Raw genomic sequence first — 12297 nt, forward strand, 5'->3', positions numbered from 1 at the left:
CTGGGAGCAAATCCTGGCGTGAAGCTGTGCTGAATGGGAAGCCAGCCTGGGACATGCCACCGGCAGTCCAAGGAGATCCCCAACGGGGAGGTGGCTGTTCTTGGTAGCCGTGCCAGGGACACCCTGTGGGTAGCGGCCAGCATGCCCAGCGCTGCCGGCTGGCTCCTGCTGGTTGCCTTCCAGTGGGAAAGGGCTTTTCTGACTCCAGTAACATTTACCAGCTGGGCAGCAGCTCTGGAGCCGGGTGTGTGCATTTGTCTGTTCTTCCATTGTGTCTTGGCCGTCGTCTCCTCCTCCCCGCCGAGATCAATGTCTGTGGCCTGCCTTTTATAACCCCTTTGGGTGCAGCTCTGGAAGTCTTCAGCCAGCGGTGCTGGTTTCGATCGTGCAGCTTCGGCGCGCTTGAGCAGCTTGGTCCCCGTCTAGCTGGATGACTTGGGTAGGACGATGGACTGGATGTGGGTTTCCACCAGAAGGGACATCCCAATGAAGGGCTGGGGAGGTCTCCTGGAGGGCTGTGAAGCGCAGGTGGGATGTAGTTGGTTGGGGATGGAGACTAACCACAGGTATGGAGGAGTGAGCTCAGATGACCTCCAGAAGTCCTTCTTGGGCCAATTTTCTACAGTTTCATGGTTCTGGAGAAGAGGTGGTTTCCCATGAAAGCCGGATCTCACTAGCGTATTCTTCCTGGTGGCACCAGGTGGCGCAGGAGGGTAAAGGATTTGCCTGTCATCCCCGCAGGTCTGGGTTCAAATCGATTGCCTCTCACCGCTGTGATGAGTCTGTAGGTCTCAGCCCCCATGGCCTGTGGCTGTGCCCTTCTGCCGGGGTGAGCTGCAGCCCCTGGGCCAGGCAGCGGGGACGCGGCTCCCGGGAGCCCTGTTTCCAGCAGAGCGAGGAGCTGAACCGTAGTGGGGGGCCTGGGTGCGTGGGGGCTGCGGAGCCCCACCATCCCCGGAGCGGGGCACGGCGGCGCGGAGGAGCCAGTCTCAGGGGGCAGAGCCCCGGCGGGTCTCAGCGGGGTGAGCTTGTTGCGGGATGTTGCCCTGGTGCAAGGCCATGCCGAAGCGCAGAGCGCACGTCATGGGCAAAGGTAAGTTAGTGCTTCTTCCTGGCTCCCGGGCAGTTCGCTGGGGTGCGGTACGTGGCGGCAGGCCTCAGAGGAGCTGGGGCAATGCCCTCCCGGCCCCACGGCCCCTTCTCCCTTCGGGATGGTGCTCCGATGCAGCCGCTGGCCCTGCGGCTGGGGTTGCCACAGCAGCTTCTCCAGCAGCCTTCCACCAGCCCCACTCCCTTCCAAGAAGTGGGTGTCAGGGCTCGAGCGAGGGGACAGGACCGCGCTTGGACGAGCGTGATCTTACATCCCTTCTCACTCCGCCCCGCATGGCAGCCAGGCCCCGGTGGCCCGGCTGAGCGTCCCTGCACCGAGCATCCCCCTCCTGCTCCGGCTGGGTCCAAGCTGGGGCCTTGCAACCCCACGGAGATATTTTTTTTTCCCCTCCTTGTACCTTCAGTGATCTTTGAGACCAGGCGTCGTATGACTCAGCTTCTGCATTTGATACCCCGCGAAGCGTTTGCACACATGGGTCCGTGGCACAGAGCGGTGCTCGTTCCTGGCAGGCCAAGCTGGGGTAGGATTTCTTCCTGAAAGAGGGGCGAGCGAGTCCCCAATGCTCATCCGCTTTTAATACGCGGAAGTCTGATCTAGCCGGGATGGTGCCAGCAGGTCGGGGGTGTCTTCCAGAGCGCTGATGACCTGCTCCAGCATCCGAGCTTGCGGGATCGCAGAAGGACCAGAGGAAGCGCCGTTGCAATGCAGAGGGGGTGCTCGGCCAGTCCCTCTGTGCTTTGGGAACGTCTCTGTCCTCCTGGCCCTACCTGCAAAGGTCCAGCTGGTTGCGTGTGCCAGAAGCATCGGGCACATTTTGGGTGCTGGGGCCGAACTGCTAGTTCTGGCAGTCAGCGCGGGGCATGGTCAGCAGAAGCTGACACCGACGTGGATCCCGTGAAGAGCGGTTTGGGCACTGACCTTTAGATCCCCTCCGTTTCTGCTGCCTGGTCCCTGCGAGGAGCCCAACCTGAGCAAGGAGCACCCAGCCAGCCCCTGGGGCCGACTGGCCCAGGCAGCGGTGCTGAGCTCCCTCCCGGGGTGCTGGGTAAGCACAAGGTCACAGACCCTGCAGCGCAGGGGTTTGCAGGGCGGCTGTGAGCCCCAGCTGAGCCGGGCCCCCGAGCCGCAGGCTTGGCTCTCGGCATTGGAGGACCGGCTCCATCTGCTCCTGCCCGGCAGCAGCAGGGCTCTCTGGTGGTCACAGGGCTGCGGTCGCACCCGGCGCTGCCTGTTGCGGCCATGGGTACCTGGCGCCGGGGCGGCCGCGCAGGGCTTCCCCATGAGCTTTGGTCAGGGCTTGGGGCAGCCCGTCCTGCTCGGTCCTGTCTCCATCAGGTTCCAGTTAAAACCAAATGCATTCTCCAGCCTAAGCTGCGCTGCCGTTTAAGCCCTTCCAAAAATGAAACAAATACCCACGGACTGCAATTCGAATTTCAGCTCAATTAGGGCTCATTCCCAATGCGATCATAAAACCTCCAGTACGAAAACAAACAACCCTACCAAACCACATCCAAGCCTGACAGCATCCTCTGGAATGCCTTTAAAATAACAAGGGGGGCAGAGGAAGATGAAAGCGGCATGGCCGGTGGGAAGAAGGCTCTCCGGCGCCGCGGGGCAGCCCGGAGGTGGGCTGCGCAGGTGTGGGGCAGGGCGCTTTGCCATGGGGAAGTGATGGGTACGATGGAGACGGGGTGAGACGGGGACCAGTGTGGAAGCGATGGGTTATGGTGGAGATGGGGCAGCTCGGGGTCCATGGAGTAGAGGGTTAGCCTGGCTTCCCGGCAGCGTGGAGTGGAGCGAGGAAGAGGAGGTTGCCTAGGTGTTTCGCAGCGTGGTGGTTGTGCTCCGAGCTGCTTCGATGGCGGGTGTTCGGGGCGGGGGGGCGCGGGGCCGGCGCAGGACCCAGGCGGCTGGAATGCGCGTCCCGCGTAACCCTGGCTTGCACCGCGTCCAGCCAGTCTGGTGCCGTGGTTCGGGTTTCACGGCGGACTTTAAACCCGGCCATATTTAGCGTGCGCTTCGCTGGCCCGTCAGGGAGGGGAAGCCGCAGCACAACTAATAAAAAAAGCCAAACAAAAACAATGTAATTAAAGCGACTCAGCACTGTGTGTTCCCATAGCAAGAACATTTACCCAAGACTTCCTTGCTCAGATACTTAATGTCAAGCGGCAATTAAAGGCTGCCCTTGCGGGGAGCGCGGCGAGGGGGGTTTACCCTGGCTGGGAGGTGGGAGCCCGGCACTGAGCACGGCTCCCAGTGGCAGATCCGCCATCCCCAGTGCCCATGCTGGTGGGGAGGGACTGGGGGCTCTTGGCACCGGGAGGTGCCCCGGGGACAAGCAGTGCTGGTGACGGGGGGGACGCTGCGCCCCGAGCAGTGGCTCCTGAGCCCCTCCAGGCAGGGAGGCCCTGGGTCTGCAATGCATGTACCTGCCTGGCCTGATCCCTGCGGAAATTTGGTAGCGCAAGAGCAGAAAAGCGGCTTTTCTCGGTGCAAGCCTCCAGGCAGGGCGGGCCGGGAGCTCTGCTGGGGTAAATCCTCATGAAAACAGTGAAGCCAGGGAGCCGGGGCTGGGGTGCGGAGCCAACGACGCTTTTCCCCTCCAGCACCTCCTTCCTGACCCGGGTCTGTGGCCGGAGCCCATGCGAGTCGCAGGGATTTTATGTTTCCCCTCCCTCAAGGGATGACTCGGGGTGCCCAGAGCCGGGCTGTGCCACCCAGTGCCCTCTTCGGAGCAGCCCGGGGCTGGTGGCACTGTCAGCATCGCCTGCCGTGGCTAGAGAGCCGGCCACCGCGCACCGTCCCTTGGCACGGTGGCCGAGGAGAAGCGCCCCGGCGTCCCGGCGATGCTGCGGGCGCCGCGCGCGCAGGCGGGGCAGGAGCTGCGTGGGGGGGACGCGTGCGCGGGGCACGGCCAGCACGGTGCCGCTTCGCGGCTGCAGCCTGCGCGCGACAGCGGTCCCGACCGTGACGGCAGGCTGTCGCGGGGGACCGAGGAACTGAAAGTCTGATTTCGGTTGTATTTTAATGGGGGTTGAGCCACAGGCTTCTGGGCTCACTTAAAGACCGTTATCGGCGTGCTTAATTAAAAAAAAAGAACATAAAGGAGCAGCAGCACTATCGCGTTGCAGCAGAATTCGCTCTGAGTGTCTCTGCTCCCTCCTCCCCCAAAGGTACAGCTGGGCCTGCAGAAATGGCGAGTTTTATGCGAGGTCTCCGCAAACTGTCGGCAAGTGATCTATCTGGTTGGCTCCAAACATCTCGTGGGGTTCTGAAGTCTCTGTCTCTCCCAAATCCAGAGCCTGGGATTTAGGAAGGAGGTGCCGTGGGGGCGAGCCGTGCGGGCGGGCTCTTCCCCGCTGGGGTGCACCGGGGACGTGGCCGTGCCTCGGGAGGACACGGCCGACTGGCCAGCCGGCCCCGTGGTGTGGGACACGGCGTGTACAGCCCACGTGCTCCCCCGCTGCCGCGGCCCCGCTGGCAGCCGCGTGAGGGCTGGTCCCCGGCGGTCCTCGCCACACGCTGCAGTTGCCGCGCTCCCAGCGCGGGCGTTCCCCAGGGGACGGAAAAGCCTCCCGATTTGGGGAACAGCCTGGACGGCGAGGCATGACTCCTGCGGAGATTTCCTCCACTTCTTCCCCTGCAGAGGCGCAGGGCTCTGACCGCTCGCGGGATGTTGTACATCTTGCCCAGCGCTCGCTTTCCTCCTCCAGCTTATTCGGCTACCGAGCTTTCAAATTCAACGCCGCGCCATGATGCGGTGGGCTGCGCGGCCACGGGGTCCGCTCTCCGCTGCCCCGGGTCGTGAGCTCCTCAAGAAGCACCTACGGGCAGCGCGGCGTGCCTGGCATGGGGACGGCAGAGACGACGTGCAGCCGTACCGGCGTTGCCGATCCACTGCCTGGTGCTCGGGGACACCCCGCGCCGACCCGGGCGCTGCGCAGCGGCTCCTGGCCGAGCGTTGGGCTAATCGCGTTGGGCTTCTGGAGCTCAAACAAAAATGTACTGGCAGGAGCAGGAGCTGTATAAGTTAGTTGTTATTGCTAAACAAAAGAGGCATGCTCGTTTCGGCTCCATCCAAAACAAAACCCAGCGGGTTTGCCAAGCGGGGAAAAAAGAGAAAATCTGTAGGAAACAAACAAACAAAGTCCTGAATCTGGTTTGGTGCCTTTTCCTGGACCCAGGTTTCAATAAGCAAGTGCATTTTCCAGGCACGCAGATGCTGCTGCAGAGCAGGGGTGTTTTGCTCCATCTTTGCATGGCCAGGTCAGTGCACAATGCTTAAATACCTTCGGGGTCCCTACGCCTCAGGTGGGTAGGTGGTGTGCAGGCTGCTCCCATGAGTCAGGATCCCATAAGGGGATGCTGAGCACCGTGTTTTGTCTTAGTTTTGAGTGTGCCTCTTGGTGGGCTGTGAAATCCCACTCTTTTGGAAGGGCTCCCCTACTTGTGCTCCATTGTGGATCGGGTCTCTATGTCCCCACTCCTGAAAAATTGCTTATGCTTGGGCAAAAAGAGTGGAAAACGTGAGTGCATCAGCAGCTCCTCTTGGTGCTGGACACTGCGCTTCGGGTTCATGTTCCCATGAGCCAAGAGGAGCTCCTTTGCACGTTAGGAGCTTGAGTGGACTCTGCCGCCGAGTATTTGGTGTCCAAGTGTTTGTGGCCATAACATGTGATTCCCCGCGGGCAGCAAGGGTGAGCATGGCCGAGTGTGCTCGAACGAGGGAAGACCCCTCACGCTCAGATCTCTTTGGAAACAGCCTGTATGTCAATCTTGATGGCTGATCTCTTGATGCAAGCTCCCAGTTTGGGCTGAGGTTGGCTGTGTTGGGCTTGGCTGTCCCCAGTAACTTGTTTTTAGGCTTCTCCTGTCCTTTGCCTGCTTATTTTCTGTGGACTGTGGACTGAATTGAACTGAGGTTCAGGAAAGCATCCCTGGTGCTAACATACCACCGGCATCCACGGTGCCATGAGGCTACACCGAGCTCTGCAACGACCCAGTCCTCCTCCTCCCCACCCAAGCCTTGTCCTTCCAAAGCATCAACACCTTTAATTCTCTGTCCTTTGGGCTCCCTTTTTTTTGTGCACGGAGCCCCGTGGCTTCTCTCTCTGCTGCATCAGGCTGCAGATGGCGGGGAGCAGCTTCACGAAGCGACAGCTGCCCACGCCGCCCCAAGGACGGGAGCGTGGCGCTGAGCTCATGTCTGCCGCTGCGGGCTGCAGTCTGCCCTCTCGTTGCCAGCCACCCGTGAGCTAATCCTTTCCACGGCCAGCGCTGGGGGCGGCGGGGACCGGGCAGCCTCAGCTGGAAGGCTGTTTGGCTGGAAGGCCATTGCCACCAGCAGCAACATCACTTGCACATGTGCCTTCTCACAGCCCAGGCTCCCACTGGTGGGAGGTGGCGTGGGATGGCCACCATGGTTCATAGAATCATAGAATCTTTGGGTGGGAAGGGACCTTTCAAGGCCATCTAGTCCAACCCCCTGCAGCGAGCAGGGACATCTTCAACTCGAGCAGGGTGCTCAGAGCCCCGTCCAGCCTGACCTGGGATGTGTCCAGGGATGGGACATCCACCACCTCTCTGGGCAACCTGGGCCAGGGCTTCACCACCCTCCTCGTAAAAAATTTCTTCCTTATGTCTAGGCCGGTAACCTCCGGGCTGGTACCTCCCGCCCCTGGCCCCGAGGTGGGAGGACAAGGCCCGCGGTCCCCCAGGGCTTTGCACGCCTGGTGCTGTGGGAGCTGGAGGAAGGACGGGCAGGTCGCGCTGGCCCGGGGTGGGCAGGGCTCCTTCCAGCCAGCCCGGGGTCTGGGCTCTGCCGGCGGGACAGAGCTGCCCTGTCTGACATGGGCTGGTTCTCTGCTGGAGGCTCGGGGAGGCTACGCCCTTAAACAAAATGCACTGAAAATCGTATAATTACAACAACTATTAACACTGTTTACTAGGCCAAGATCTGCAGCGTTGGAAACACTAACACCCAGGATATGCAGAAACCACAACGTTCTAAGCTACCCAGTGGATTTGCTTGTGTTCGTTGCAGAACGAGGGATGAAATGAAGTTGTCTTAAGCACATCCATCCGCGTGTGCTTAAAAAAAAAATAAAAATCCTCATTGCATTTGTTTCATGGGGTGAGCCTGGCCAGCCCTAACGCATCCCTTAGCAGAGCCTCAGCCTTTTCCGTGGCGCTTGCTGGTACATGGATTTATGGCATTGCAGACCTGATGTCCACAGCACCTTCCCTGACGGCTGCAAGCACATCCCCCGGCCAGACTGCTGAACTGCTGGGCAGGCAAAGCACCCGTCCCCTGCTGCGGTGCTTGCAGTAGGTAGGTAAATAATTAGCAACAAGAACTGATTGTGGTTGAGATAAGTTTAGTTTGGCTGCCCTGAGACTACAAAGGCAGAGGAGGTGGGACCTCCTCCCACCACCTCCCCACAGGATGGGGCTTTGCCATCCAAGTGAGCTGGTGTTGGCTGGTCATACCTTGAGGGCACAACATCTGTGGGTGTTGTTTTCAGCTATCAGTTGCTCCACCTCAAAGTTTAGCTCTAGATAAATCAAGGCTATTTCATGGAGTCCAGATGACTCATAACCACAGGGCAGGAAACTCTTTTATCTTTGGGGCAGCCGGTTTAATATAGATAGTTGTTCACTCCTGAGCTCTGAATAATTTCCGTCTCTTTACTCCTCATTAAAAGCAAATCAGATGAGGAAAAATAGTGAGAAATTTCTCTGTGTCACCTCTGTTTCTACCATCTCTGAGAGAACTTCCTCCAGATTGTGCAGCCTGTCTGTATTGGGTCATTAGCCATATATTTTAACTGGCAGAAAAAAATGCTTTTGCTCCTTTATTAAGCCTTGGTTCTGCAGGCATGGATGGAGCAGGGATCTGTTACAACAGCGTCTAACCCAGCTCCCAGAGAGGTACTTTTGGGGTCTTCCTTCCATTCCTGACGTGGGAGAGCATCCTTGCCTCCCTAGATGAAGGGCAGCCGCAGAGGAATTAGGCATCGTGCTGACGAGCCGTCTTCACCTCCGAGCAGCAGCTGGGGGTCGACAGAGGAGGACTTGGGCAACAGGGAGCTCTTAAACACAAGACAAAAGCCAAGGTTTTGCTTGAGAGTCTCCTGAGTCGATTATTTCTCTTTCCAAAGTATGTCAGATAGCACTTTGCTTCTTGGGCTTGGTCCGTGGGTCAGGACCTGCCTTCTTGGTTGACTCTTCCTGCCAGAGTGCCCTGCCTGCACAGGCACGGGTGGCTTTTCTCTCTTAATTTCTGTCCGCCAGCGACAGCAAAGCTGCGTGATGCTTTTCTGCTCCTTTGATGTCTGCGGTCTTGTACTGGCTTTCTGTAGAGGCTTGTCTGTGCCATGTGCGGAGCCCCTCGGCACAAGGCGCCTTCAGCAGCGGCCGTGCCAGGAGCTGCTCCATGTTCATCATGTGCTCAGGCTGCCACAGCTGTAAGCTGAGGACTCCGCATCCAGAGCCAGGTAGGTGCCAGCGAGCCCAGGGCTGATTCTCCAGCACTTCCCTGCGTTGAGTAGGTGCCTCCCGCTGTGGTGATGCCCTCCTGGTGGAGAGCTGTTCCCCCTCCTCCCCACCAGAACCAGCAGGACCCTGCCGTGTTCATCTCACTGACCTCCACGCGGTTGCTTAGGGGTGTCTTGCCACCTGAAGCTCACGTGGCTGGTGCCGGTCGTGGCTGTGAAGCCCTCCGTTCGGGTAAGGCCCATCCCCGGACGAATCCAGGGCAGCAACTCGACGCTGCGGCTTGGGCCAAGCTGGAGACCTCTAGATCTGTAGGCTGAAGCCAGTGAGATGAGTGATTGGCAGGACCCAACCTCCCCATCATTTTCCGCTTTTAAATATCACAGTAATAAAAGGTAAAATCGTTAAAGGACTGCTGCAGCCCACTGTGCCTAATCCGAAATCAGGATGATGAAGATATCCTGCCTCCTGATGATGGCTGTGTAAACATCATCACAGGCACAGCTTCACAGTGGCATTTTGGCACGACCTTCTAGACAACTGTCACGCTTTTTATCACGCTTGCCCCTTGCTTGATATTTAACCAATAAAGTGATACAGGGAAGGCCTTGCCCCTAAACATCTAACCTTCTACACAGGGGTATGAGGTCAAAACTGAGAGGAACTGTGTTAAGTGTTGTCCTGCTAAACGCTCTTTAGACCTGATGCTCCTTGTCTGGGAACTGTGCCACGGGCTACGGCAAGAAGGGGATCAGATGTTTGACGCCAGTGAAAACCCTCCGTGCTGTAAGGGTTGAGTCATGGGCAAAAGCCCCAGGCAGCAGCAAGGCCATGCTCGCGCTGAAGCTGGGGACTTTGCCCCACAGGCATGAGGTCTTGGTGGGGACGTGAGGGTCACGGCTGCAGGCAGAGGGGCAGCTTCCCCTCTGGGAAGCCAAGAAAAGATGCCAGCTTTCCTAGTGACTTGCACGTATTTATCACGGCTATTTAAAGCAGAAGTCGAAATCTGAGTGGAGAAAAGAGTTTGTAGCTTAATCAGTGTGGATGGAGAAGGTGAGGAGTGGCTGTGGAGCCTGGGTCTGCTGGTGAGCGGGAGACTGGCGGTCACTGGTCCCTGTTGGGACCTGGCATTGTCTCGGTGCCATTAGAAATGGCCTTTTGTCCATTCCCTGCTCTCGCTTCGCTTTCAAAGGGTGCCCTTTGCTGCAGTAAAGACCCCGAGGGAAGTCATGTACCAAAGAGGGCTGAGGGACAGCGATAAGTGCAGGAGATGGGTTCCTGCTAGAAGGATGGATGTGGAGAGGGTGCATGAGGCCGTCCCAAGCCGGCTGTGTGGTGGGCAGCACTCATTCCAGCACGGGGCTTGGGGGCTGTCAGTCCCTGCAGCCCCCACGGCCGAGGGGGTCTGGGCAGCACTGGATGGGGCAGCCCATCTCTGTAGGAGCTGGATGGTGGAGACTGGGAGTAAGGAGAGATTCCCCTGGTGTGATGGATGGGGACCGGTTGCAGAGCTGAGCAGCCTGAGGTTGCTTGGGGCATCCAGTTCAAGGGCAGCGTGGGGCCAGACTGGCCCTTGGGTCTGGATGGAAATGTCTCACCCGCAGCGTTCATAGGAGCCCCTCGGGACCCCCGCAGGGCCAGCGGCGGTGATGGGGAGGAGGAACAGACTGGCCTCAACTGATAACAGATGGATGAGGCGTTGCTGGCACCGGCATCTGCCTTGCACATCGGTGCTGCCCCAGCACCGCTCTGGCTCTCCCGGGTCGTGCCTCGGTCCTGACGCTGCAGATGTGCCTTTCTGGCACATCCTCCATGCCTCATTTCTCCACACCTCCTTGCCCTTTCCCAGGTCATCATCCCCTAAAATGACGCAGCAGATGCGGGACCTGCAGCTGGCACAGGCCAGGAAGCCACCAGGCCCTTCCTCGCCGAACGCGGCCAAGAGGCTCTACCGAAACCTGTCGGGGAAATTCCGCGTCAACTACACGTCCTTCGACGAGGGCAGCCTGGCAGGTCGGGGCGAGAAGGAGAAGCTCCGCAAGTCCTACCTGGTCAGTACCCACTGGCTCCATCCAGCGCTGCTGCGGCCAGGAAGACGGGGATGGAGGGTCCATGGTGCAGGTGATGCTGTGACCGGGGTGGAAGCCCAAGAGTGCGTTAAGTGAAGCCGCCCTGGAGCAGGTTCAGCTGGAGCTGGTCGGGGTGTTAGCTCAGCATCAGCCAGCTGTGTTTGCAAAACGCCAGTGCTCCTGAGCCTCTGGGACCAGGGCAAGCCCCCCGCTTGGGTCTGGGGGATGCTGGGGAAGGGCTAGGGTGCTGGGGAGGGCGGAGGAGGGTGCCCCATGCTCAACCGACCTGCGTTTCTCCCTCCGTCCAGTTCCAGAGCAATGCTGCACTCTTTGAGGCCGTGGAGCTGCAGGACCTAGACAGGGTCCAGGAGCTGCTGAAGCAGTACAGCCCCGAGGAGCTGGACCTCAACACCCCCAACAGCGAGGGGCTGCTGCCCCTGGACATCGCCATCATGACCAACAACGCTCCTATCGCCAGGGCCCTGCTGCAGGCAGGAGCAAAGGAGAGCCCGCACTGTGAGTTGGTGTGGGGCAACCGTGCCGTGCCCATCACCTGGGTCTCCAGCCTGCTCAAGTGGGGCACCCCAGGCAGACGGGGTCCAGGTGGGGGGGTGGTCACTGCACTCTGGGAAGCTGGTGCAGGCTGCAGCAGGGGCTCGAGTGGAGCCCTGCACTCAAGTGGAGCCCGGGAACAGGACACGGAGGGGAGGACGGGGTCTCGAGGTGGGGACTTGGTGCCAGCAGAGCCTGGGCTTGCCCTAACTGCCTTCTCTTCCCTCCTCCTGGCTCTCTTCCTGGGACCCGTGGCCATGTCCACCCACCCCACAGTCGTGAGCCTGGAGAGCCGCTCGCTGCACCTCTCCACGCTGGTGCGGGAAGCGGAGCAGCGCGTCAACGAGCTGACGGCACAGGTGGTGAACGAGGCGCCCAACGCCGACTGCTCCGAGAAGGAGAAGCAGCTCAGGGCCTGGGAGTGGCGATACCGGCTTTACAAGCGCATGAAGGCAGGGTTTGAGCATGCCCGTGAGTGCCCACAGGAGGGCTTGGGGGACCTGGGGGGCAGCCCCCGCGCTGGGGCGAGGAGCAGGGCTGTGCGTGGTCCAGGCACGGGGCTGCACCAGCACCTGCCAGAGGACCCCCGCACCCTGCAGCCAGGGCTTGCTACATGGGTGCGCGGGGGGGTGAGCGCTCTGGGGACGTGTCCCTGGGTGTGGGGGAGGCCCAAGGGGGCACACTGAGTGGTTCAGAGTGACCGACCTCACTGTAGTGGTCCCTGCGCTCTCCGTCCCCAGGAGTGCCGGATGCCCCCACCAACGTCCACCTCTCCGTGGCCAGCAGCTCCTCGGTGCAGGTGACCTTCTGGGAGCCCCTGAGCGTCAACTCAGCTGTCGTCACCAAATACAAAGGTAAGGACCGGCATCCCCACACCAGTGCAGGGGACACGCGAGCCATGGCAAGCACCTCAGGCGTGCCGGGGATGCGCTGGGGCGCTCACCCCGTGCACACCACGCCAGCTGCCGGGGCATGGGGAGTGCTGCCAAGCCCCTGTCAAGCCACCTTGGTGCTCGAGAGCAGGAGGAGCCAGGGTTGCACGCTGCTGGACAGCCTGGCCACCACCCAGAC

General features: G+C 60.1%; 1 protein-coding gene across 1 annotated transcript in view; it reads left to right on the forward strand.

Moving 5' to 3' along the window:
* Positions 1 to 12297, forward strand: part of LOC309410313 (ankyrin repeat and fibronectin type-III domain-containing protein 1-like) — a 195914-nt gene that overhangs the window by 169233 nt on the left and 14384 nt on the right. The window contains exons 6-9 of the mRNA XM_082006689.1: positions 10455 to 10656; positions 10983 to 11190; positions 11503 to 11697; positions 11967 to 12080. Of these exons, the coding sequence (XP_081862815.1) occupies positions 10455 to 10656; positions 10983 to 11190; positions 11503 to 11697; positions 11967 to 12080 (719 nt within the window). The remainder of the gene's footprint in view (positions 1 to 10454; positions 10657 to 10982; positions 11191 to 11502; positions 11698 to 11966; positions 12081 to 12297) is intronic.

This window comes from Phaethon aethereus, assembly GCF_964289735.1.
Source record: "Phaethon aethereus genome assembly, chromosome: 15".
NCBI lineage: Eukaryota > Metazoa > Chordata > Aves > Phaethontiformes > Phaethontidae > Phaethon > Phaethon aethereus.